Here is a 25,994-nt window from a genome sequence, read left to right on the forward strand (position 1 = left end):
CTAGGCAGCATGTTCCAATGTTTGACAACCCTTTCTGTGAAAAAATTTTTCCTAATATCCAATCTAAACCTCCCCTGGCACAACTGGGTCAAATTTCTTTTGTCCTATTGCTTGTTACTTGGAGAAGAGATTGACAACCTCAGCCGCTCCTCACAGGACTTGTGCTCTAGACCCTTCACCAGCTTTGTTGCTCTTCTTTGGACACACTCCAGAACCTCAATGTCTTTCGTGGTGTGAGGGGCCCAAAACTGAACACAGCATTCAAGGTGTGGCCTCACCAGTACAGGGGGACAATCACGTCCCTAGTTCTGCTAGCCACACTGTTTCTGATACAAGCCAGGATGCTATTGGCCTTGTCGGCCACCTGGGAACACTGCTGGCTCATATTCAGCTGGCTGTCAGTCAACACCCCCTTGACCTCCCTGGCCAGATTTAATTCTGTCAGTGCTTTGGCTTTCCTAACCTGATCCCACTTTCCCTTACTACTTCCTATAGAATATGCATGGGGACACCAGCCCTCCCTTACTCTGCTGATGAAAATGGATAAAAAGAAATGCAGAAAATGGTACTAAAAGGAGAACAAGCAAGTGGGTGTATGACTCTGAAGCTTTGTAGTTAAAACACTCAGCTGAATGATTATCTAGGAAATGCCTAATGTCAAATGAGTAAAAGTATCAGATGTTGGAACAAAAACTTATTTCATTCTCATTTTGACCCCCGACCCCTGCATTTATTCTGTGCTGTGGCCCAAGATGTCCCACTGCTGGGCTACTCTACATCCTGGCAGTTAGGACACAGTCATCGAAAGCAGCTGATAGAGATTGAAATGTCCTTTGACTGAGCAAGGTCTATCTCTTAGTCCTATTCTCTGGAGCTGCAGATGACTAAAGAGGAAAGGTAAACTCCTCTGTTCTTCTTGCAGGCTGGTGCAAGACAGTTGACCCTTAGCAAACACAAGTGCCTCTCCACTGGCTGTATCAGGGAGCCGTCTCTGGTGTCCGAAACAATCCTTTAGGGACGGGTGACTATTTTTATCAGTTTCAATGTCTAACTCAAAATAGATTTCCTGAGTCCAGTTCAGGATTCTTACCATTCTATAACACAGATTAAACCTATTAAAGCAGTAGTACTTAGACAACTATTTACATTGTTAGCTTTTTTTTCTTTCTTTTTTTTTTTTTTTTAAATAATCACTTTGGAAAAGTATTTTTCATCACACTTGGACTTTAAAAATTCACTCGATTTAAAACCTTTTTTAGAAGACTGTAGTCCTCATCCAAAGGCCAATGGGCAGACTGAAAAAGCTGCCATTTACTTCAACAAACTTTGAATTAGATTTTGCATGTTTAGGACCTCCAGAATAAAAAGATGAAAGGTATACTTGCTGAGATAAACTTAGATCCAAACTTTTAAAATATATTTTAAAAAATCTGTTATCCAGTCTCCTCAATTGAGAATGATGTTCTGATGAACATGCTGCTTAACTTTTCTCCTATACACTTCATTAAAATACTTACACCTAGCATAGCTTTTTTTTTTAAAAAAAAAAAATAATTCCTTCATTCTGCTCTGGGATCACATCTTTTCTCCTATCCACATGCCCAACAAAATATTTGTTGCCTTATTTTCTAAAAAGTGAGTCACCTTAAATAGTCTAATCGTGGAAGAGGGGACGTGTTTCCAGAATTTGAATGTTGGAGGGAAGAGCAAGAATGAGGTAAACAGCTATTTGATGTCTGTCTTTTCACAGTAGCAGAATAGCTAATTCCTAGGGCCTCTGACCTTTTAGTGTCCTGTAACAGAGTACTTGCATTAATCTGTTGCTTATCTGTCACCTACCACATTTGATATTTCCAGCCTCTGCTTTCAATTATCAGTCATTAGAGGGAGCACTGAGTAATTTCAGAAGAAAATGCCTGGAACCTTTGACCTGTTTTTGTCAGATAACCACAAGTGTTCACTGTAGATAAACTATCTTTTCATTATATTCAAGATGTAAACGAGTGTCGTTTGTAGTGTATCAGCTTACTGTAACCTTTATCACCTTGAAGTGATTAAAACTGACTGGTTTACTTAGTGCTTATACAAAGAATTCAGAGTCAAACAGTGAAATTCAGTGAGATTAGTGTAAATGGCCCCTTAGAGTTTCTCGAGGTCTGTAAGACCCTCCGTTTTGCCTTGACATGTATATTTAGTAGTTAAACAGTGACACTAAATTGATTAGTGAGGCTTCACTATTTGTGAATCTATTTGGGATCTTACATTGTAAAATCAGTTTATTACAACATATCTTTGGTTTGTTGCCTGGTTTGCCAAAGAAGCTTTCACTTTCCCTATGTCACCACATACCAACCTCTTCAGGAAAAGCAAAGCACATGTCAGTGGGGAGCTAATCACTAACGAAAGAGCACGTCTAATAGTCCCTCATGCATTACCACCTAAATCCATTGCTAGTACTTTTTGCAGTTTTTAAGCTCAGTCAACAGTTAATCAGAAATTTATAGCTGAATTGGTAAAATACCGATTACTTATTACATTGGCCATCCATATATGTGTTTTGTATTTTTTTTTCCAGAAGACAAATACTTTTTAAAATGAAAGTGCATGGTATTTCCCCTGGTATAAAAGATGATCCCTTTTCCAAAATATCCTTTTGGTGTAAATTTGTCTTCATTCTTCTTAGAGTTGGGCTTAGTGTTAATGCAATATAAATATTTCATCAGTTTGCCACATGGGTGGAAAATATCATTCTTTCCCATCTTACACACAGGTGTTTGTGATATTCCCCTGAGCCATGATTTGTCTGATGTAACCATAGTGCTGAATATATTAGTTTCAGGTGGTATAAAAATAACATTTTAAAAAGTTGATGCTAAGAATCCTGATCAATTAGAGCAAATGAAGAATTTGGATGTAATCAGCATTGATCCTAATATTTTAGGTTTTTTTACTTAGAAAAACTATATTCCTCCAATAGTTAAAAGAGCACTTCCTGATTTTCTGGTCAACCAGTTTTTAGATGCTTTGATCAGTCCCACAGAGATGTATTTTGGCAGATGAGCTAAGCAGAGCTGGAATGACATGAGAATGCTCTGGAAGAACTGAATACTTAAAAATCTTAACCTGTATTTTTCAGACTGCCAGTGGTGAAAGTTCTTGCGTATGAAATAAAAATATTTGAGGCCTGGTGCCCCCCTGCACTTCATACCATTTCAGCAGGACACTGGACCTAAGAGATATACTACTGAGCATTCACAGTCTTCCCTGACAAGGCATTTATTAGATGCAGAAGAGACCAAGACTCGTGTATTATTTTCAGTATTAAAATACTCATTATCATTAAATAACATCTAGCTTTTATAATTTGGCTATCATTCTATCCATTAGTCATTATTGCAACATCACCATCACTGCTTTTTTTTACAGTCTAATATATAGTGCAAGATTTTAACTTGTTTAAATTTGTAAAAATTGTTTTTATGGTTTGTACGTTGGCCAACAGAAATTTGCAGTTTGAAATTCTGGCTTTATTGTGGAGAGTGGGACCTCCCTGGACTCAAATGTTCTGTTTTCTACAACCCTCCATGTCTTCAGGCTGTTGTGGCTCCCAAGTCATGGCCTGCCTGTAAATGCTGTCTTGACACAAGGAAATTTTGAACTTGTCTCCCTTTCAGATGGCAGTGCTGTCTCTTCCTTAGGTATACATGGAAACACAGATAAGTACTATCTGTGTGAGCTGTAATAATTAATTTTGGGCCTGTCAGGAAGCAGCTCTCAGTATTCTTTCAGCAGTTGTGCACGGTCCTGAGGGTACCCCACCGATGCTGTCACAGGGTATTGTAGAGGTTTCTGTTCAAACTATAACATACAGGGAGAGAACTGCTGTTTCCAAACTAATGTTACTAAATAGAAGGTACTTTGCAGACAAAAGGAAACCTCAAACCCAAATAAAAATGGAACAGGCCAGGACTACTGGCATTTAAACCTTTTATTCAGTGTCTAATTTTCCAATGCTTACTCATAGTGAGTAGCACTTAATTACCCACGCATGCTGGTAAATACTTGTTGAATAAATGCTAACCAGAGATATCAGAAAGGGTTGTTACATTGTCTGCCTTTAATATATTTTTCATTTGAAAGTTATAGACAAACCTGTTCCATGTCAGCTTTGAAATGCTCAGTTATAACCTTAGAATCTTGCAGCAGACTCTTCACACTAGAAAAAGTCCTCCCTGGTTCAGTGCGTTTGCGTATGCTAATCTCTGCCAAGTTCTCTCCAAAATGAAAGGTTTTACATGGACATAAAAAAAAAATATCAAACAACCCCCAAACCTCAAGTCAGATCTCTGTATATATCTCACAGTTTAGAACGAGGCAGTGGAGCTGTTAAATAGACTGTATCCTGTTTCTCTTCAGTAGCGGCCCATTCATCTTCAGGTACAGAGCAGTCAGTTTACATGCTTCTGCCTATTTTCTGCTTTACATTTTCTACATAGTCTATGATGGCAAACCCATGTAAGCTAAACATGCACTTGAGCCAAGTAAACCTCACAGTCAGCAGACAAATTTCCTTTTGTCAACCAGGAGAAAGTTCATTTTCACTGAAGATAAAGTGTTCTTATAGCTTATAAGCTTTATTTTTGGTAGTTCTTAAGGCAACTTTGATTTGTACATTTAAAAAAATATATGTTAATGAAAACAAGGATAGTTTACATTTTGAACGTGTGAGAAGTAAGTACACTGCAAGGAACTAGATACATGGCCACAGGTGATTAACTAGTAGCTACTACTCTGGAAATAGTGTAAATCCTATTCCTTCAATAGCTCTCACTTTAGTATGTCTGCAACTGTATCTTTATATGGCAAACTCAAAATGTAGTTTTCTTCTTTTAGTGCATTTCTATTTCATAAGACCCCATATACATTATAATAATACACACATGCAGTTTTATATATAAATATATATATATTTATACACACACACAAACATACACATTGTATATGTAAGCGAAATTGCATGGTTGTACACATATATGTGAGCATATCAGTATAAATACACATATATATTGTAATAATGTACACATTCATATATATAATATTTAGTAATCTAAACATGTACTTTTTCAGAACTGACATTGTTCCTCCCTCAGATCCAAGGACTGTGAATATAAAATACAATAAAAGCAGAAGTTATAGGAGGAAGCATTTATTGGAGCTGGGTGCAGTCATAAATGTTTAGCTGGTTGTCCAAACTGAGCCCCAGCTCTGAGTGTTTTAGACTTTGTCCATCATCAGTAAAACAAAGCACCTATCTCACAAGGCAGGTAAAGTTTCTCCAGAAGTGAGGAGTTCTCTCCTCTCACAGAGCATGGCTTCTTCACAGGTCAATGACACGTTGCACTCTGTGGCAGTGGAAACCATGGATCATTTTCCTTTCCACATCCATAAAATCTGAGGTATTAATCCCTTAAAATGGTCATCAGCCAGTACTGTGGCCTGTAGGTTCCCTTGCCACATCAAAACACATATTCAATTGAAAAAGTTGTTCCTACCTCATTGTCAGAACTGCAGCAGACAGTAGAATTAGCCCCAAATCAGCTGTTAACTCAAATAAACTAAAATCTGCTCTTTACTCTCCCTTAAAATTCTGTTCAAGCCTGAATTAAACAGTGCTGAGGTTAATTTTTTTTTATTTTAAACTGTGGCAGTGTTAGAAGCAGTGGGAGCTGCACCTGCCCACCTGCAGCAGGTTTGAGGGGACTTCTCAAGACAGGAGTGTGCTCCCATTGTTGCTGGGGTGCCAGAACCACTCAGTCCTGATCCACAGCTCCTTCTTCTGACCACTGACAAGATGACGTTTATGCCATTAGAGTACAACATGTGTTAATTTATATGATGTAACTGCTTCTTAAATATATAGTCACTGCAGTGCACTTTAGTACCACTTCAGAATTTATTACGTTAAGTGGAAATGAGCAACTTTCCTCTCATCTGCCTGGTTATTAGCGGCAATTAGTGTTTTCCAAAGTTATCTATAGCTCTGACATTACTACTGCTGTGCTTATGACTACACTGAAGTCCTAAATCCTTTCACAGCTTTTATTTTGTCCATAGTTACTTTACAACACACCCCCTTTCAGATTTTTTTGATATTCTTTCCACTCCAGCTTCTGGAATTTGTATAAAAGCCACTGAGGTTTTTTTTTTCTTTTGAACAGAAGACACTGGGCTGGTGGAATTTCCTTTAACTGGAAGTGTGTCTGGGCTTGTGGTTTTATTATTTGCACAGTTTTATATTGTCCTGTTTGTTTACTCCCAAGCACAGGGAACGCTCCATTAATCATGGGAAATGGGCATCGTTTCACCTCTTTAATTTACATTCAACTCTTTTCCTCACAGTTGAAAGGGACAAAGACTTCTCCCACCAGCGAAGACACTACAAAGAGTTTCGCTTTGACCTTACTGAGATCCCACACGGAGAGGCAGTGACAGCAGCCGAATTCCGGATATACAAAGATCGAAGTAACAGCCGCTTTGAGAATGAAACCATTCAGATTAGCATATATCAGATCATCAAGGAGTATCCAAACAGGTACCCTGTTGACATGAACATATCTCATCCTGAATAATGTCTCATGTTTCTATCTTAAGTAAGGAGAGAGTAACTGATCATAAGCATACCCTCGGTAAGGCATCATTGCTATCACTGTGGCTTGTGCAGTATTACTTCCTAGGCAACGACAACAAATACTGAGCAGGAATAAAACTTATCTTCAGTGTAATTTATTCCAGGTTTATGGAGAGTTACATGTCCAATCTCATCAAATAATCTGCCCATGAACAGAGGGGGTGAGGGTTCATGTTCTCAGTGAGCAAACGGTAGAGACGTAAGCACAGTCTAAGCAACTGGATTTGGGGAATGCACCATTTGCTGACACTGAGGTACTACAAGCCAAAATTTTCTTAGTTCCTTAAAGGACATAGATTGTTTATCTTTGTTTATTTTTGAAGGAGCATGACTTTTTTGCATGCATTTTAGTATTCTACAGAACGTAATTGAAAGATAAAGTCATGCACCAATTTTAAGATGACATATGCACACTTAACACATACTGCTCACCATAACTGAAAATTAAAATCACAGAAACATAGAATCATAGAATCATATAGGTTGGAAAAGACCTCTAAGATCACTGAGTGCAACTGTAAACCCAACACTGCCAAGTCCACCACTAAACCATGTCCCTAAGTGCCACATACGATGTTACACATGAGCAAATGTCTGAACCTGCATTTGCAGAACTCTGTGTGTGACATATTTCTATGATTCTACAAGACCTAAGTAAATGACCAGATTTCACCAGGAAAAGTAGCTAAATACCTGGAAATTCCCATTGAAAACTATTAGCCATTCCAAGATGCCTCTGAAAAAAGCTACATACACCTAAAATTTGGGTATTGAAATTAAATTAATTTGTCTTTTCTCAGAAAAGTGGGGGGAAAAAAACATTTTTTTTTTTGAGTTAAACAAAAACTCTCCTTCATCTTGGAACAGATAAAACATTTCTATCCTGGCATGCTTACCAAAAGCAAAGAAAATGGCAGCCTAAATTTGCAGAGGTAAACAATGCCCCATCCCCGGTTAGCTTGAAGGCTGGGCCAGAGTTCAGATCTCTTTTTTGGGCACAGAAGCTTGAGCTTGCACAAGATTCCAGGTGAGATCTCTGAACATCAAGTTATAAAATATTTAAGGCTATAAACATTTTTTATCAATAAACATTTATCAATGGTGCAGATTCAACAGGAGGGAAAGCACTCATCCTTCCAGAATACCTTCTGCTTTCTTAGCAAGTTTGGAGATGAACAAAATAGTGCATGATATTGTTTTCACCTCTGTCATCAGCTTGCAAAAATTCTTTTGACGTAGGTTCTAAAAGTAACTTTTTGGAGGAAGGAATGAAACATGAAGGAACAAAACATCTTTTTAAATAGCACAGGTGAAGGCTAGGGTGATGTAAGCTCTTCACCTGAAAACTCAACAGACTTTTTTTTAAGGACTAATGGGAAAAGTTAGTTTTCCTAATCCATTTGAAGTTTTATTTTTTGTTGTGTTCTTTTTTCTTTTTTTTTTTTTTTAATATTTTCCCAGCATGTGGTTTCTATTCTATTTTAGAGAAAGCAAAACTGCTTACTACTCTGAAGCAAGATTACAATTTATTATTGTCTGACTTGTTAAAATGACAGCTGTCTTCAAATCCATTAAAGAATGCTCTTGATTTCTTTCAATACATAAACAAAAATTTATAAATGTTTTATATTTCCATTTATAAACATAAAAGCCCCATGTCCTCTAATGGAAGCATGATGCTGGTAAGGGGGACATGGAAAGATATGCTGCCCATTTGATCTCACCAATATAACTACAGAAGCTTCAGATGTAGACTAAACGTTTCCCTCCTACTGTTGATTTTGCAAGTCTCTACTTGTACATGGAGTATATAGAGTCAAATGCCTCAGTGGGACAGGATGGGAGAAGACCACAAGCTCTCCACTGTTCAAATTAGAAAGAAGGAACTTTTCCCACAAGCTTCTTTATACCTCTAGACAGAAGGGCTACTGCTAATATTTTCTTTTCTTTCTTTTCTTTTTTTCCTTTTCTTTTCTTTTCTTTTCTTTTCTTTTCTTTTCTTTTCTTTTCTTTTCTTTTCTTTTCTTTTCTTTTCTTTTCTTTTCTTTTCTTTTCTTTTCTTTTCTTTTCTTTTCTTTTCTTTTCTTTTCTTTTCTTTTCTTTTCTTTTCTTTTCTTTTCTTTTCTTTTCTTTTCTTTTCTTTTCTTTTCTTTTCTTTTCTTTTCTTTTCTTTTCATTTCTTTTCTTTTTTTTCTTTTCTTTTCTTTTCTTTTCTTTTCTTTTCTTTTCTTTTCTTTTCTTTTCTTTTCTTTTCTTTTCTTTTCTTTTCTTTTCTTTTCTTTTCTTTTCTTTTCTTTTCTTTTCTTTTCTTTTCTTTTCTTTTCTTTTCTTTTCTTTTCTTTTCTTTTTTTTCTTTTTTTTTTCTTTTTTTTTTCTTTTTTTTCTTTTTTTTTTTTTTTTCAATAAAGCCATAGCTTTTGTTTTGGGGCCTAGTCTTTAATAGTGTTATTCTTGACTTTGTCACCTCAGGTGTGTCCCATATATGTACATGAGATTTTAGGTGCAAAATTTTCAGAAGCTGCAACTGCAGAATGTGAAGGTGAGAGAACACTGAGGGTGGTGAGGCACTGGCACAGGTTTCCCAGAAAAGCTGTGGCTGCCCCCTCCCTGGAAGGGTTCAAGGCCAGGTTGGACGGGGCTTGGAGCAACCTGGGCTGGGGGAAGGTGTCCCTGCCCAGGGCAGGGGGGTTGGAACTAGATGGTCTTTAAAGTCCCTTCCAACTCCAACCATTCAGGAATCTATGGTTCTGTAATGTCCCACACTCCTTACTAGTGCCATACCACAGCAAAACTACTAGGTTTGACCATGCTCCTCCACCCTTCTTTGTTTTGAACAGGAAAAATGAGTGTCTGACACGGCTCTGCAATCCCAAACACAGTCCTGCTATGCTTTCAGGCAAGGAGTGGTCAGGGTTTAGGGTTTCTGAGCTGCAGACTAAGGACTGTGTTGTAGTCTCAGACATTTTTCTGTCTCTGTGGCAGCATGGCCACTGAAGTGTGTGTGTATTGAATTCACTCAGAGTTTGCTGAAATTCCAGTCTTCGGGATTGAAGTTTTCTATTTGTTCTAAGGAAACACATAAAGCACAGCCCATAGCAAGGCAAACTTTCCTACACAGCCCTGCCAATGTACTCCTACCCGGATCTTTTCTCATGACGAAAGTCATGTAGTCCAACAGGCCAAATCCTTGTTCATGATCTGGTGGCAGCCAGCCACTAATTTAACTAAACCCCAAGGATTCTTCCTGCATTAGGGAATCCTCAAGTGGCATTAAGATACTAAAGCAGATTTCTGGAATGAGGCGAGAGGTGAAGCAGTATTATGGGGATGGCCTATTACATAGTAATCATGATTTGATCTTGTTGAAAACTTTTCTGGGTTTCAAGAAACATGTAGATGGTTTATTCCACCTTTACTTCCTTAAGTTACCCAGGAGATGCAGAGCTCCTTAGATGTTCTGCCCGCAGCCTCTTTGCTGAAATTCTTGACTGTGGTAGCATTTCTGCTGTAGACAACTGGCCATTGGGGACCAGATTGAGATCACTAAACTTAAACTGCCTCCATAAAGGTAAAGCCAATCAGCTGTACTCTTCTTGAATGTGTTCACTGTTGCATTTCAGGCTATTTACGACATAATGCCTTATTTTTTTATTATGTGTTGTGGGTGATTTTTTAAATAGAAATATTTTTTTTAAATTAGAGCCAAAATTTGCAGCTGTTTGTCATTTTAAGTGTGATCTTATTTTCTTTTTACAGAATAAAGGAGAATTTTGAAATTTAAAATGTCACAAAATGTGATGAGAAGTTTGAGTGAATGACACCAGCTAATGGGGGAATCCTGATCCCAGAGCTTGCAGTGCCTTCTCAGGGATCAGAATTTCACCCTATCTTTGTATTAATTGTGAAAAAAGTTGTTTTTTTTTCCTGACAAATATTTTGAATTTCTGTAGTAAATTGCTGTTATGTGGACTAAGTCATTAACATTGGTCCGGAGACATTTTCTCAAATCTACTGTGTGTTCTCAAGAATCAGTTTTAGTTTTCTCTAGACACCCACAATAATTTTTGGTTCATTTGCTGAGTTAATGGGTAAGAACAATCTGCCTCCCGGAGTCTATTATCTTAGTCAGATCACTATGCTTGTAGGAAGGTGGGCGAGAAGATTGACATATCGATGCCAAAGACACTTTGGTGTGAGTTTCTGTTGCAGTACAAAGTAACAAAGTCACGTTGAGGAGAGATTCACAGTGGAAATCTGTTCTTTGTAGGGATTTCTGTACTGTGTCATTAATAGTGCCCTATTCTCATTTGGCAGATGAGACATTGTGCATCCTGACTTTTGAGAACATTTCATATCAGTACCAGCAAAGTTTGGAGCTGAAAGAATCTATATGGGAAAACAATTATGTATGCTAAGAGGAGACAAGACAAATGTGAAATTATAGCACTGTGATACTGTAATATTTTATATTCCAAAACATTTTGCAGTTTTCTATTAAATCTACAAAAGTATTTATAAACATCTTAAAGACTGTCGCATTCAGAATTAAAAGTTTCAGCTTTAAAGTTCCGATAAAACTGCTTATTAGAGAAAAAACTTGGCATTTAAGACTCCAGAGAGTACTATTTATGAGCTTGTGGTACGTTGTTAATTTGTTCAGTGCTAGCAGAGCAGGTCAGGCTCTTTTGAATTGTAAGACTGTTTCCATGTTAGCTCCAGAGGGAGAATGTATGTTTTCTCCTTGTGTGGTCATTAGCACAGTTCTACTAAACTAGAATTGATAAGAGCCCAGCAAAAGATTATACTTTAACAGAAGGAAAAAAGGTGACTTGAAAGAAAGCTCTTTAATTTTATTCTTTTTTTTTTTTTTTAAAAAAAAGAACCCCCCTCCTTTATAATTTCTGAGCTCTTTTACCTAATTCTGCAGATATTTCTCACATGTAAGTAAACATATGCTTGTCATGGCTCATTTGGTCTTATTTTCCTGAGTGCTGAAAAAGCACAGTTCTGAGAGATACAAGAGATGTTTTTTTCAGTATCAGACCTTCTAGATGCATTTACAGTGTTTAGGCTAGATAAGACAGACAGTACCTTCCTGTGATGTCATTATGATTAAGCAACATAATAATACAGTGACAGGACCATCATAATTTTAAATCCGCTTTTTTTACACAAAGCCTATTATTTCAGTCTCTCTGAAACATATATTCATGCTGTCTGTATGGTAACAATATGATTCCAAGGTCTGTGTAAGACAAGTCTGTCTTTAGTTGACTTGGACAGTCAAAATTCAGAATAAAATATTTTTTCTTGTATATTATTTTTTGATTACTATTTATGGCAGAAAAGAATTACATTTCTATAAGTATAGATCTATGTTTAAAAGGCTAAATGGCGAAAACAGTTTTTAATAATGCATGTTGCTTTGTAGAAGTATGTAAAATGAAACTGATGAGAGTTAAATATCTTGGCTTTTAGTGTGGCCATTGTAGTAAATTATTTGTAATACAGATGTGGTTCTGAAACCAACTGTGTCAGGAGATATGTGAAAACAGAACAAAGAAATGATCCATGCTAAACATTTAGTAACACAATTATATAAACTCCCCTGAGCAGCCCTTCTGAATTACTGGAAGATTTAATGGGAACAAATCTGAGAATATACCAGGGAACTGAGGGTTAAAATGTAATAATTACATTTTTGAATAGATATATCATTTCTATTTTGCTATAGAGACTTATTTTTCTAAATATCTGTACTAATATGAAACTGTCTGAACTATCATCTATTCATGTTTTGTCATAAGATATAGCTGCTGTCATATGTTATTAGTAACAGATTAGGAACAGATTTTTTAGCAACACTGCCTTTAAATTTTAGTTGAAATTGGAACGTGATTTTGTCATTTTTTGACTTTTACACTGAATGGTTTATAAAAGTTAATCTTCCTGAGAAATTCTAGTGCTGAAAGATGAATACTTTATACACAGCTTCAATTATATATTTTGTGTATTTATATCAGGAAGCTGGATTTTTCAGATTTTCCTGAGCTGTAGTTTTTACATGCTGAGACTAATTTCAGAAAGGCCTCTCAGGGGAAATACCTGTACTATACTTAACAATTACATGTTAGCTACAGCATATGCTGTACTGTGTCATGATAAGGATATGTCAAAGTATTATTCATTTGGACTCCAGGAAGTTATTGTCAGCAAGGAAATTAAGGACAAAAATTAAGAATTTTTGAATGCTTTAACTCTATTTTCTTTAACTTAGGGATGCAGACTTGTTCCTGTTAGACACAAGAAAGGCTCAAGCTTCTGATGTGGGCTGGTTTGTGTTTGACATTACTGTGACCAGCAATCACTGGGTGATTAATCCACAGAACAATCTGGGTTTACAACTCTGCGCTGAAACCGGGGACGGTAAGATTGCAACTGTAAATCATAATGCTGTATATGCTCTTGTCATCTCTTGCTAGGAATCTTTTCTGGACAGGTGTTTTTTAACTTGACCGGGTGACAATTCACTGAAAGTTTATAAGGAAAGAACACAAGTCTTATTCTGCCATAGCTATAGTTTGTAAACTTTCTACTATTCTTAATTGTGTAATATATTGCAATTACAAAGCTAACTGAATCAAGTTAAATTAAATTAAGTTTAGGATATAAGCTCCTACATACAGCCTACATACAGAATGAAGTTCCATTTTAATGTTCTTCCACCGATAATCACATTCAGGAAACTCAAGCGGGTTTGAAGAATTTTTGTTTAGGAAGTTTCTAAAGAGCTTTTTGGGCTGAAGTGTGGAAAAAGATTTAAGAAAACCTCAGGACAGTTCAGGACGTATCTCGTGGCTGCTGGTATTGATGTTGGAGAAAGGTTATCAATAGGGTAATGTGGGAATTGGTTTACTATCTTCTGAAAAAAAAAAACCAAACATGTAAAAACTTTTTAAATCTTGTAATGGGTTAAAAATTTGAAATCTTGAAAATTTTAATAAGATGAAAATTAGAAAGAACACTATCAAAACTGAAGTCAGAGCTGTGGGAGTTTTAGTACAAATTTACTGGGCTACTACATTATTCACAGTTATGCTCTTCATTAAAAAGTGAAAATGCATTTCAATGCAAAATAATATTTTTGGAAGAAATGTTCTTGACTTAGACTTCTTTAGAAACTAATAAAAAGAGACTTATATACTGTTTTTTCTGTGATGGTTCACTTAATCCATACTACTTTACAAGCAAACTTTCAGATTTAGCTCTTTCTTGTCAAAAAGCTTTTTATGTCAGAGGTCAAGGGATCTATGATGCCAGTTAATCTAAACCTTAGCTGACATAATGTTAATGAGTAGCAGAAGAAACCCTGGTGTAAGGATTAATATTTTTTTCTTCTTTCTTTGTTCTGGCTACATTTTCTCATCGGTTTTGATGTGAATTCTCCCTCAGGCTCAGCTGGTCTGTGAACAAAGCCTCTCATACTTTTTCAACAAGTGCTTCGGCTGCCGGAGAGTTATGCAAAAACTGTCCTCCTTTAGGCATGATGCTTAAAAAGGGAGTTGGCAGGCTCAAACCAGAGCAGTCAACCATTTCACCTAATACTGCCTATAAGGTCGGAGTACAGTCTGTGGAAAAGGGGAGTAGCAACATGAAGTAGACTATGTTGTTTCTGCATTCAACTGTCCTTCAAAGGCACCACACCTGAGCTTGGGTTGAATGGAGAGCAGCTCTTTTAGGCAGCCTCGTTTTGTGAGGCCATTTTTAAGACCTTAAAATTCTGGAGAGGTGACACCTCCGTCAGGCATCCAAATTGGGTGGACTGGCTTCTGGCCAGCTTTCGTGCTCCAGAATAAACTCCATCCTTGACTTTTTTTCCAGGAGATTCAAATGCAGAAATTCTTGAAAATTAAATATCCATGAAAACCATTCATTAAGAAACCCTGGAACCAGCAATTTGTTGGTTCTAGCCTCAAAATTATATCCGTTCAGTAAACAGCAGGAAAGTTTGTATGGGTAAAAGGAAACCTTTAGGTTAATACACTGAATAAATTGTAAAAAAATAGTTTATGTAAATATTTCCCCTGTCCTACTCCCAAGATCAGAAAGGTGATAGATAACTTTCTATTTTAAATTCCAAAGCCACAAGCAGCTTTACCTTCTGCACCTCACTTATTTGAATTTCTCAACACAGCTGCTTGAGAGAGGAGGGAATTCCCTTCTTCCCTGACTGTCTGTTCCTTTTTCAGTTTATTCATGTGAGAAGAGTGCCCTTCTAGGGACTAAAGTTTTCAAAACTATAGAGAAGACCTGTGCTATAACACTTCAGTTTAGCATAAGGAAAATCATGCTTTCGTGCTCTTACAGTTTCACTCTTAAGGCTTTGATTATTTTTATTGGGTTGCTGTTACTTCTGGAAGCTATTAGAAACACCAGCAGTTGAATGACACGTTTGTGTACAGATGGAACATGAATTTTTATACATGACTCAGTATGTAGTGGACTCAGTCTGTAACCCAGAGAACCCCACCCACCTTCCTTCCAACCAGTTTTCTACGAAGGCTCAGAGACTGGTTCAAATCAGCTGAAAAACCTTCCCTTGGCTCAAGTCAACTTTAGGCTGTGCAGGTCATGCCTCCAGCTGTCCATTAAGTTTTTGGGAGGTAGATGAGTACTGCCCCCATAACTGGAGAGACATTTATGATAAGAACTGATCCACTACCCTTTCTACTGATACAGAGCATTAAACTAAATGGCATTCTGTTAAATCAGAGGATCCCCGTTTAAGGTATTCACCTTAAGGCCCTGGGTAATCAACTCAGTAAATACATCCTAATTTTTAGATTTATTCATAAAGCACCTTTAAAATGGAGTGCAAATAATTACTGAGACTCTGGGGTGCTACTAAATTGTTAGCATTACCATTAACTATAATCTTTCTTACAGCTATCTTTCAGTGACTTTTTAGGTGATTACTTGTGTAGATATATTTCTTTGGTGATCCCTGAAGATGGTGCATAAATAATAATAATGTCTACATAAGGAATAAAAAAATTTGTAAGTATTTAATATAACAGTGTGATAAAAACAACTTTGGAAGAATGTCTGGTTGTTGTAATTCATATTTTTCCCCCCTTTGAAAATACTGAAAAAGTACAAAAAGCCACATGACATTGGAATGTGTTTTCTTTTTTCTTTAAGACAGTATTTGGTATCATACATCTCATTTTAACGTGAAATGTAGACTTTTTCTCTTAATGGGACATTTTATTTTGAACAGTAAGAATAAAGGTTTGCATGACACATATGGAAGCTGTCAACATATAATGCACTGTTTCCCTGGGGCTGTGGTAAATTAAGGATCAGGTTTTTTTGATTCTCTTTTTTAATGTCTCCTCAACATTCTGCAGCATCCCCTTTTGGCCAATTCCCTTCTTTTGACACCAAAACTCTCCGTGGTGTTCAAAAATGAGAGGTGATCATTTTCACACTGATGGAAGTGCGGGTGTTAGATGAATTGCAGCATAAAATCAATGCAGATGCAGAAACAATTCAAAAAACTCCATGCGACGTTTTTCCTGTATATATACCATATGTCTCCTAAGACTTAAAACATGTTCCAGTGAATCAACACCTTTGTATTAACATTTAACATTTTTCTAATTGGAAGTTAGCAGCGGTTTGAATATCACTTTTACTGGTGAAGTATAAATAACTGCAAGAATATTCCTTTTGCTGTTTATATTATTGCTGAAGAGAATCTAGTGTTGTCTACAGAAAATGGGAGAGGGAGGTAATGTGTAATGATGACTATAGATGATCCACAGAATAAAACAGGTTCCAAATACACAGCCATAAATAGAATATCCTGGGTAGCCTCTACAGCCATGTAGTTCTGTGCCTTTTCTTAGTTTACTGCAGCTCTCAGTTATTTTCCATATGCCTGCACATCAGAGGGGAAGAAGCGGGTGGCAACTTTGAAAAGCTCATTAAGATGATTTCTATTACCACATAGTCCTATGGAAGGTTTCTTTGGGCTTTCCCACTGTTTGAGGTGGGCAGGCAGCAGGAATCCTCAGCTCCCCGCCTCTGATTCTTATTTCAGTTGTGCTTTTTTCCCTCAGAACAAAGGGAAACTTGAAAGAAATAGGTTCCTTGATCCAAGTGAAGGCTGGGGAAGGCCAATTCTCTCTCCAGCACATATTTGGGTACACTCCGAAATGTGTCCTCTCAAGGGGGTTTGTCTGCATCCTACATGATGCAGGAAGGATTGCTGAGGTCCTTCTCCAGCGATGATGGGGGAGACATTAAGAAACACACTTTCTCTTTTTTAGCCTCTCCTTTCATCCTGGGCCATCCAAGGTCCTTTTCTCCTACAAAGCCTTCAGAGAGGCAACATAGCCACATTCTCTGAGTTTCAGGGAGTGGCTAGCTTGCTTTCAACCCATAGCAATGTGTGGCAGCACCCTGACTTCTTCAGGTAGTTGGCTACATACTTGGCCATAGTGAGTTGGCCTTGGCCTCACCTTTGCAACATTAAATGTGATCAGTCTCATCCTGAGGTTGCCCCCAGTCATCCTTGGCCCCTAACTTATATGACCATGGTATCCATCAGGTACTGTGGAGAACGCTGCTGGGTTGTTACTTTTAAGTCTCCTGGTGGATCTAGTATTTACAGGGAAAGTATCAGAAGTGAGTTCACCTTCATTAGTGTCCTTACAGTGAGGGAATTTGGGATATATATATTTATATTGATATATATATGAACTTTGGCAAGCAATAGCTCTGCCTAAATTCTGAGCCATCTGGAAGCCATATAGCCATGTTAGCACAGCATTGAACCCGAGCTAATATATCCTGCCCCTCAGCAGGTTTTATTAGCTTGGGCTCAAGCACTGCCTAAGTACAGCTACATGAGTTCTAATTCAGAGCTGTCTTTGGCCAAAGTTACACTAGTAAATTAAACATGCTCAGGAACACTGTGGTGTGAAATGAGCTGGAGGGATGACTCTCAGTCTCCAAAACAGGGTGACCCCATGGCAGCTGCCGCTCTGGGAGACATCCCTGCAGCACTGCCTTGGGGTGCTGGGGACTCTGTGGTGTTGCTGGCGTAGGACCTAAGTGCACCAGGAGCACCTTCCCACCCTGAGCAGAGCAGATGATCCAGCTCCAGTGCCTGGAAGCACTCCTGGCCACCCTTTAATTTACTCATATAGGTGTAACCCCTGTTTCCAGCTGGGTCAGAAATACAGTCAGCATTTTCTTGTGTCTGCTTGTAGCAAGCGATGTGAACACACCCTATGTTAGTAAGGGCACGCTGACTTTAAGCAGGAGTGTGAGGGAGGTGAGATGGGTTCCTGCCCCTTCTCCTGCCATCACTGCATACTGGTACATACTGGTCCTGGCTGCACAGCTGTGTGGCTCCCCCTCCACCCTGGTCCCCAGACAGATGAAGGATACATCTGCTTCTCAGCACCAGCATTTTAGAGATAATGGTATTTGCCTTTCATTTCATTCAGAAGGCTTTTATCCATTTTAGTCGTTGGTGGATGACCAATTAATCTTATCTCTCCTCATCTTATTGTCTTCATGAACACATTTTTAACTGTGCAGAAAAGCCTTACGACTCCCACAAACCATTCACAGTTTAAGTACGTTAAATTGAAAGGATAAATCTAGTACTTAGCAAGCATATTTGTGTATGATTACATCTGATTTTTTGTGTAAGCATGCATGGTACAGCCACATTATACAGCATACCATGGTTCCTAACATGTTCCCAAGTGCTTTCTTCAAGAGCTTTATGAATACCAAAATCAACACCAAAAGATACGCAAAATTCCTTCAACTGAACTGAATAAAACCTATAAACGTAAGATTTTAAGAACAAAAACTGAATCTTTAGTTTTAACTAAAGCTGTGAAGCCTAGGAAATGCAGAGCTGACCATCCAAGACCACCCATTTTTCAGAATTCCTTAATGCCTCTAGGGAGCAGAAGAGTTAATAAAACACAAGAAGGTTGTTTCAAAAGTATATTTTATGTTGATATAGATAAATATATCCACCAAAGGAAAAGTTTGCATAACAGTTTATGTAGAAGATACAATGGGGACAGTATAAAATACTTCGGAGTTAGAGTGCTGAGTATGTCTTATATATGGAACATCATGTGAGTGTTGTTAGGTTTTCTCTTCTCTTTTTTTTTTTTTTTTTTTTAATAAGCCTTCATTTAAGCTTTGGTAGACAAATTCTACCTCAATTCTTTTGTTTCTGTGAAGTCCCATTGCTCTCAAGAGTACTGTTCAGGCATGAGAAACCACACAAGTTTCTATCTAATTTTGAATACTACTTTGCGAGTTTTCAGACTCAACGCCTCAGGACAGTTTTTGGTCAATTATTAGATGTTATTGGACCTTATATAATCAGGGTCTTTCTCCAAAAGGTCTTTTTCAATCCTCATTTCAGATATCATTTCTCATGAGGAGGAAACCATAGCTGTGGCATTGGAAATTTTTTTTTTCAGCAAACCAGAAATGAATTCTCAGCATCACTAAAGTTTTAATTTCCCTCTACAAATACATCAAATTATTACCAAAATAACTACTGTGACCTAGCAGTAGTGGTTAATCTGCAAAATGTGTTTTGTGGCTTGTTGAACATTTTTGAAAGTAAATAAGTGCTTGTTTTTCATAACAAAATGAGTGGTTTGCTGCAGTTCGATGACTCAGGACAAAATAATGGATCTTGGAATCACTTGTTGTCCTGTGTTGCCAGTGTAAATCCGGCCAAGATGCATAATGGCTGAAGGCTCTTGCAAAATTAGTGTCTGCTCAATGCCTTACATAAAATATATACTGCCTGAGGAGAGACAGCCAAGTCACAAATCTTACCACTGTCATTGGCATCCATGCTGGCGATCTCAGAAGAAGTCATCTTTCTGAATGTCATGAAAAACGAGGTGATGTCTCCAGGTCCGGACTGTGAGACAGATTGTTATTGAAAGCTTGAAGGGCTCTTGCATTTCCATTTGGAGCAGCTGGGCGGAGGAGAATGAACTTTTAAGACGGAACTTGATCAGTTCATGAAAAGAATTGTGTGATATAACTGCATGTGACAGCAGAAAAGTGGACATAATACAGCAAATAGCTCCGTGGTTATCATCCTGAGTGCTGTTACTATTTTGTAGGTTAAAAGAAAAAGAACAGAATCATCACAATTGTCGAGGTAGGACCTTTTTATAAGCTGAACGTCACAGTTATTTTTGCAGCAGTGATTCCTTTATTATAAGGGGACAGAACATGAAGAGGCAAGTAGCATTCATTCAGTTCAGCCAGTCAAACCAGCACTTCCATACAAGCTTTTATGCAAACTGCTAAGGGCACTTTACTATCAAATAGAATAAAAGCCAAAAATAAGTTTAAAAGCCAAGTCAAACAAATGCATCTTGCCAAAGACTCAAAATCGTATGAATAAGGACTAAGGAGTTCAGCAGATTTGGAATATAATGCTTTAAATAAGTCTTAGTCTCCAAATATACCTGTCAATATGAAGAAGAGACAATAAATTATCATAACAGGATTGAGAAGCGCATGCCAGAATGTGAGGAATACAAAGGCTCTGGACTGTCCCTGTACAGAGTAAGTCTATCTGTTCTGCTTATTTGTTTTTTCTATGTGCAGGGGCAATTGCAGTGGCTAGGTTCAGTGGAGCAGGTAGGTGACTGCTGTTTTTTTTGCAGTTTCTTCTTTTTTTCTTCTGAAGTCTGAAGAAAAGGCTTCAAAATCTTCAAAATTGAAGATATGAAGGAAGGATAAAACCAAACTCAATTTTCAGGATGCTTGACCATGTTCAATTCTTGTTCAAGAGAAGCAGAGAGGCACACCTTGCTGTTTTGATTTTACCAGTTTCATGTGGGTGAAGCTCTGAGGGAAGGTGTAGTTCAGCAGGTCAGCTTGAGTCATTCAGCTGATTTCAGAAAATATTGCTTTAATACCACAGTATGGAACAACTACATGCTGGAGAGATCCAGATTTTCAGTTGTCATCGAAGCCAAGAGTTTTCTAAATGCTTACAATAAATGGTAGACTAAAATTATTTATTAAAAATGAAGCTTATGAATGCTTCTTGCTACAAAGGCCAGTTCAGGTTTGGATAAGATTTTTCTTACTGTATTATGAAATCCACACTATGGACAAAGGTGAGGACTACCTAAGAAGACCATGGCATGCAGATGGAGCTACTGTTGTGGCAGAAAACTTGATGCATTTCAGAGGCAGGTTAATTTGAAATACCTCCTGTTCAGGAAGGGGCAAAGCTCTCTGTTCTTAGACTGAAGGAAATCTCCCACATGCGTGGGGGTTTTTTATTTTTTTTTTTAATAAAGGATAATAGAAGTTCTGTAAATGAAAACTTTCTTTTGCACAGAAGCAACCTAAAATGGAGACAACATATGTGGTTTGAATTTCCAAACCAAACAGTTCATAGACCCTCCTCGGAAGAAATATAGTGTCTCAAGGGCAGTGTATATTTTGATTGCTTCATCTTCTGAAAATTGCAGTTAAGCTAAGGAATATGATAAACCGAGAGAGAAAAATTTAATGATGAACCCACAGAAATTAATAAAAGTTTTCCTGTTGACTGCACTAGAAGCAGATCCAGTGCATATACCATTCATGAACTGAACAAATGGGTCCTAAAAATTCAGGCTGGCTGCTTAAAAGATCAAGCAAATAAAGGAATAAAGTCACATAAACTGTTTCTGTGTGTAAAAAGGCTGTGGGTTACAGGATTAATTTTTTATAGTATATATCTATACCCTGAATAACCAAGTAAGCCTTAACTTGAGGAATCTTAATAGCCATCTATTGCTGAAGTCTGAAGGAAACCCAGAGGAAACTTAATAATATTAAAAGTTATTTTAAAGGGAGTTCACATTGGTTTGAAGGATATTTTGCTTCGCACACAATATCCACCATTGTAAATTCAGAGAACCTAGATTTAAATTCAGAAAACCTCCACACATCTTTACAGCCCTCAGTATATAAATCTAATAGTATTCTTAAAATGTCCACCAGTAAGGTATTAATCTTTTACAGATAAAATTAAAATTCTGAAAGTCATTGGAACAAAAAATAAAGAAAAATAATAAAAATATTCCCTCTAGAAATGAGGGGAAACTTGGAACTTTGTGGTAAGAGGCTAGTTTGTCCATATTGCAATGAATAGAGAATAGTCTGTACAGTTTTTCATATCTGACTTGCAACAGAAGATTGGAACATATAGAAATTAATGTTACTGAATTATTTAATAGTAACTCAATCACATGAAAAGAAGAATTAAAGAAACACAGAACTAAAAAGCCATTTAAAATGAAATCAGAAGCTTCAACAAATATATTTTTCCCTTGCAGTCAGAAAAGTAATTATCAAAATTGTTCAGAATATGTTGCCAGTTACTCTGCTCCATAACTGCTAACTTTCTCAGTTCTTCTCTTGCCTTTGCTGGGCTCTCTGTCACTGGAAACATCTTAAACCAATTTAAAGTGCTACACCTGAATAAACATGTTGTAAAAGTGTTTATGTATTGAAGTGGGTCAGTTCAAGGTATGGTATTTGGCTGGAACTTCTAATTTCTCTTTTTACTGCAAAAGGGCTGCCAGAAGGAGGAAGTCTGAGCTGAATTAATACATTTGTTACAGTGGAAGTAGAATGGAAACTACTTTAACCACAAATCAAACTGCTTCTTTCATTTACGCCAGTGATAGAGTTTTTCTAAGAAATATAGACTCTGGCGTACAGCCACTGTAAGTTTGTGTTTGAAAAGGAAACCTATATGCTTATTTCTATAAGGTTTACTCCTATGCTTATTTGCAAGTTTTTTTTCAGGATGATTGAGTTAATGGTATTATATGTTTGTGAGGCAGATGCTCCTTTGTCGCCTGCGTAGCAAACTTTTCCAGTCGGTGTAGAAGGATCCCCAGGCACCCCAACGGCACGTAGAGCAAGTGGTGCCTGTGCCCGTACCTTCCCATTTAAAGGACCTCTGTGTCCCCCACCCAGCACAGCTGCACAGCTTCACATGACACTGTCTCATTTTCTGACGGTTGAAGGGCTCTGCATAATACACGTACGCACAAAAGTGTTTATGCTGCCAAAATAAATTCTGTTAAGAGCAAGGGTTTATTTGCTAAAATGTCACTGATGCAGTTTCAGTGACTTGTTTTGCTTTCTTTTCTTTTAGTGAGGTTTAGATCCTATAATAGAGTGAGGTTACCACACAGTCCTGACTGAACAAATATTTTAAAGAAATATGCACATCCCTTGGGAACAGAACCAGAGTCAATAATGTACATATTTCAAACTCTGTCCTCTTGAACAACTGAATGCCTTCCTACATTTACTAGTGAATGAACATCAGTTTAAGTAACACTGAACAATATTTAAAGCAGAATTATATTTATTATCTACACTTCTACTTGCTACTGATTTGCTTTGAGGATATAAGGTTCCACATCTCACACTCAAGTGATGCAAAAATTAGATGACTACATCACATTATCCTTTCTATAGCCTATAGACTTTAATGGGGCTCATTTATTTTTCAGTTCTATAAATGTGTATATGAGACTGAATTAAAGTATCTGTGTAATGAGTAAGTTATATAGTGCACGGAGACAGCAGTTTTATGCCATATCTGTAAAGCTGTTGAAACTTTTTTAAATTGATGAATTTTTTGTCTTTTTAGTTCCGTTCAACAAAAAGTAGTTAGGATTCTTAATCATGTAAATTTGTGATTATTGGCAAAATCCTTGCCATGCTTCAGTCAGCAGTTGAACTCCCACCATGGCTTCAGGAGGAACAGAAGTTCGCCTTTTAACTTACAGTTTTCATTACTTTATAGGTCGAAGTATCAATGTTAAATCTGCTGGCCTGATTGGAAGACACGGGCCTCAGTCAAAACAACCATTCATGGTTGCATTCTTCAAGGCAAGTGAAGTGCTTTTCCGTTCTGTCCGAGCAGCCAACAATAAAAGGAAAAATCAGAACCGCAACAAATCCAGTAGTCATCAGGAGTCTTCTAGGATGCCAAGTGTTGGAGGTAAGATGAAGTTATGATTTACTAGCCTGTTTGCAGGAGTTATGGGCACCTGCTCAAATGCAGTGGAGTCACGGCAGCTCAACAAGATACTGCTCAGTGGCTGAAGTGCCTGAAACTGTTCCCACTCAGTCTCTACCTACCCCTCTAGCTTTGCTTAAACCTCTTTTGTTATGTTGACCCTGAGCATGATTTATGTTCTGTGAGTCAGGTCACTTACATGTATCATGGGCTTCCGGAGGGTGAAATGACCAACTATTTTGGGAAGGGCTGTATCTGAGCTTGAAACTTGTCATATGTAATAGGCAACTGGATGAGATCTTTTCTATGCATAAGAAAAAAGTAGAGAGAGAAGGGTTGCACCCCAACTATTTTTCTAGGAAGCCTCGGCAGAATACAGTGTTTGGACTCTAGTTTAACCGCCTTTCAAGACAAGATGTAACAGAAAAATCTGGATACTGGAAATGAGGAAGCTTAACCAATCTATGAAAGTGTGAACTGTTTATGAGTTCAGACCAGCTGACACGTACTGATGTAAATACACAGTGTATCCCTGAATGGAGTGAATTTGATCCCTTATTTACCTGAAAGGTATTGACAATAATGCAAGTGAAAATATTGTTAGTCCCATTAGATCCTGGAATAAATTTTGCTCCAGCTCTTTCCTGAAATGCTCCTTTCAGCTGGAGTCACAAAGTCACTTCCTAAATATTCTCACTTTTGAACAACATTTCTACTTTTCAGGGACAGTGTGTGAATATGTATCTTTCTAAAAGCACAGCAGATCTAGTGCCAGCATATGAAAACCTCAATACAGATGTTACTCTTAAGACCCATGGCTGTCTACAAGTAAGCAAAGTAGTATTTAGTGTAAAGAATTCAGCCCTGGAGTGGAACTCATCTATTTGAGGAGAACTGCTATGAGCATTATGCATTACTTATATCCATTTCAGAACCTTGACAGTGGCAGATTAGAGACCTCTCTAATGCAATGCATAAGCCTTTCCCTGGTCTTCTGCACAAGGATGAATTTTGCCTTAACAACCAAAAACTGCTGTTGAGCTGTTAAAAAAATCATAAATTAGTTTAATAACTTCTCTTTCTAAACTTCTTTAAAGTTTAGCAGGTGATCTACTGGAATAAAACGTCACTTTAAAATTAAAAATGGACAATTTTAGCTTTTTATTAGTAAAAAAATAAATTACAAATCTATAGCTGAATGGCATTTTTAAAATTGTTCATTATTTATGAAGTTATATTGACTAAACACTCCATTAACTGCTTGAATTTCTTCAGATTTTTTTGAAACAATGCAAGTTAAAAATTGATTTAGCATCTTGTAATTCAGATGTGGTTTAAGCATGTACATCAGTTAAGCTTGATAGCTGGTGCTCGCTTTTAATTAATTTACTTCAGCAGATTAATTGAATTCTAGTATCATCAACTTTTTTTCTGAAGAAACTGTTCCTTTTATTTTACTGGTAACATATGTTACATGTCCCTATTTTGATAAAAGAGGTTTGGACTGAATGACACAACATGAGAATTCTCTGGTAGATTTTTTGGGGTTTTTTGTTTGTTTGTTTGGGGTTTTGTTTTGTTTTGTTTTGTTGTGGGTTTTTTGGTTTTCGTTTTGTTTTGTTTTGTTTGGTTTGGTTTGTTTTTTTTTAAATATGGTCAAACATGATCTGTGCAGCTGCATTAACTCCAAAATACAGTCTCTTACCTCAAGGGTAAGTAATCACTCTGCACAGAAAAATATTTTTAAAAGAATTTTCATATTTCCTGGAAAATGTCTACTAATTTTGATAACAACATTATTCTGGGGGAAGGGCAAATCATCTAAGTACATGGTACATACAGGATACCTAAATATAAACATCATACTTCCAGACTGAATCCTATGGTTCTAGTCCATGAGGAAATGATAATTAAACAGATTTGTTAAGCCTCCTGGATCATAGCAGGAAAGCTGAACACAAGCTCCCTGATGGTTCACCTTGGGAAAACCTCAACCTTACACATGCCAGCAAGTTGCATTGACATGAGAATTACCTCAGGAAGAGCTGTCTGTATGTCTCAAAACACCAGTCAACCTCATCTGTGCTTTCAGTTGTGCTCCAGAGCTGCTGTAAAACAAGAAAAATCAGAACACCTCTAGTGAAATGTGCATTATGAAACATGTTTTCTCCTAACCTCTTGAAGCAATTG

The 25,994-nt window shown here is 37.3% G+C and overlaps 1 protein-coding gene across 1 annotated transcript in view; it reads left to right on the forward strand.

Moving 5' to 3' along the window:
- Nucleotides 1-25,994, forward strand: part of BMP5 (bone morphogenetic protein 5) — a 57,817-nt gene that overhangs the window by 17,506 nt on the left and 14,317 nt on the right. Inside the window, exons 2-4 of the mRNA XM_033009837.2 lie at nucleotides 6,400-6,592; nucleotides 12,966-13,114; nucleotides 23,589-23,786. Of these exons, the coding sequence (XP_032865728.2) occupies nucleotides 6,400-6,592; nucleotides 12,966-13,114; nucleotides 23,589-23,786 (540 nt within the window). The remainder of the gene's footprint in view (nucleotides 1-6,399; nucleotides 6,593-12,965; nucleotides 13,115-23,588; nucleotides 23,787-25,994) is intronic.

The sequence above is a fragment of the Tyto alba genome, unplaced genomic scaffold, assembly GCF_018691265.1.
Source record: "Tyto alba isolate M040663 unplaced genomic scaffold, T.alba_DEE_v4.0 Super-Scaffold_40, whole genome shotgun sequence".
Classification (NCBI taxonomy): Eukaryota; Metazoa; Chordata; class Aves; order Strigiformes; family Tytonidae; genus Tyto; species Tyto alba.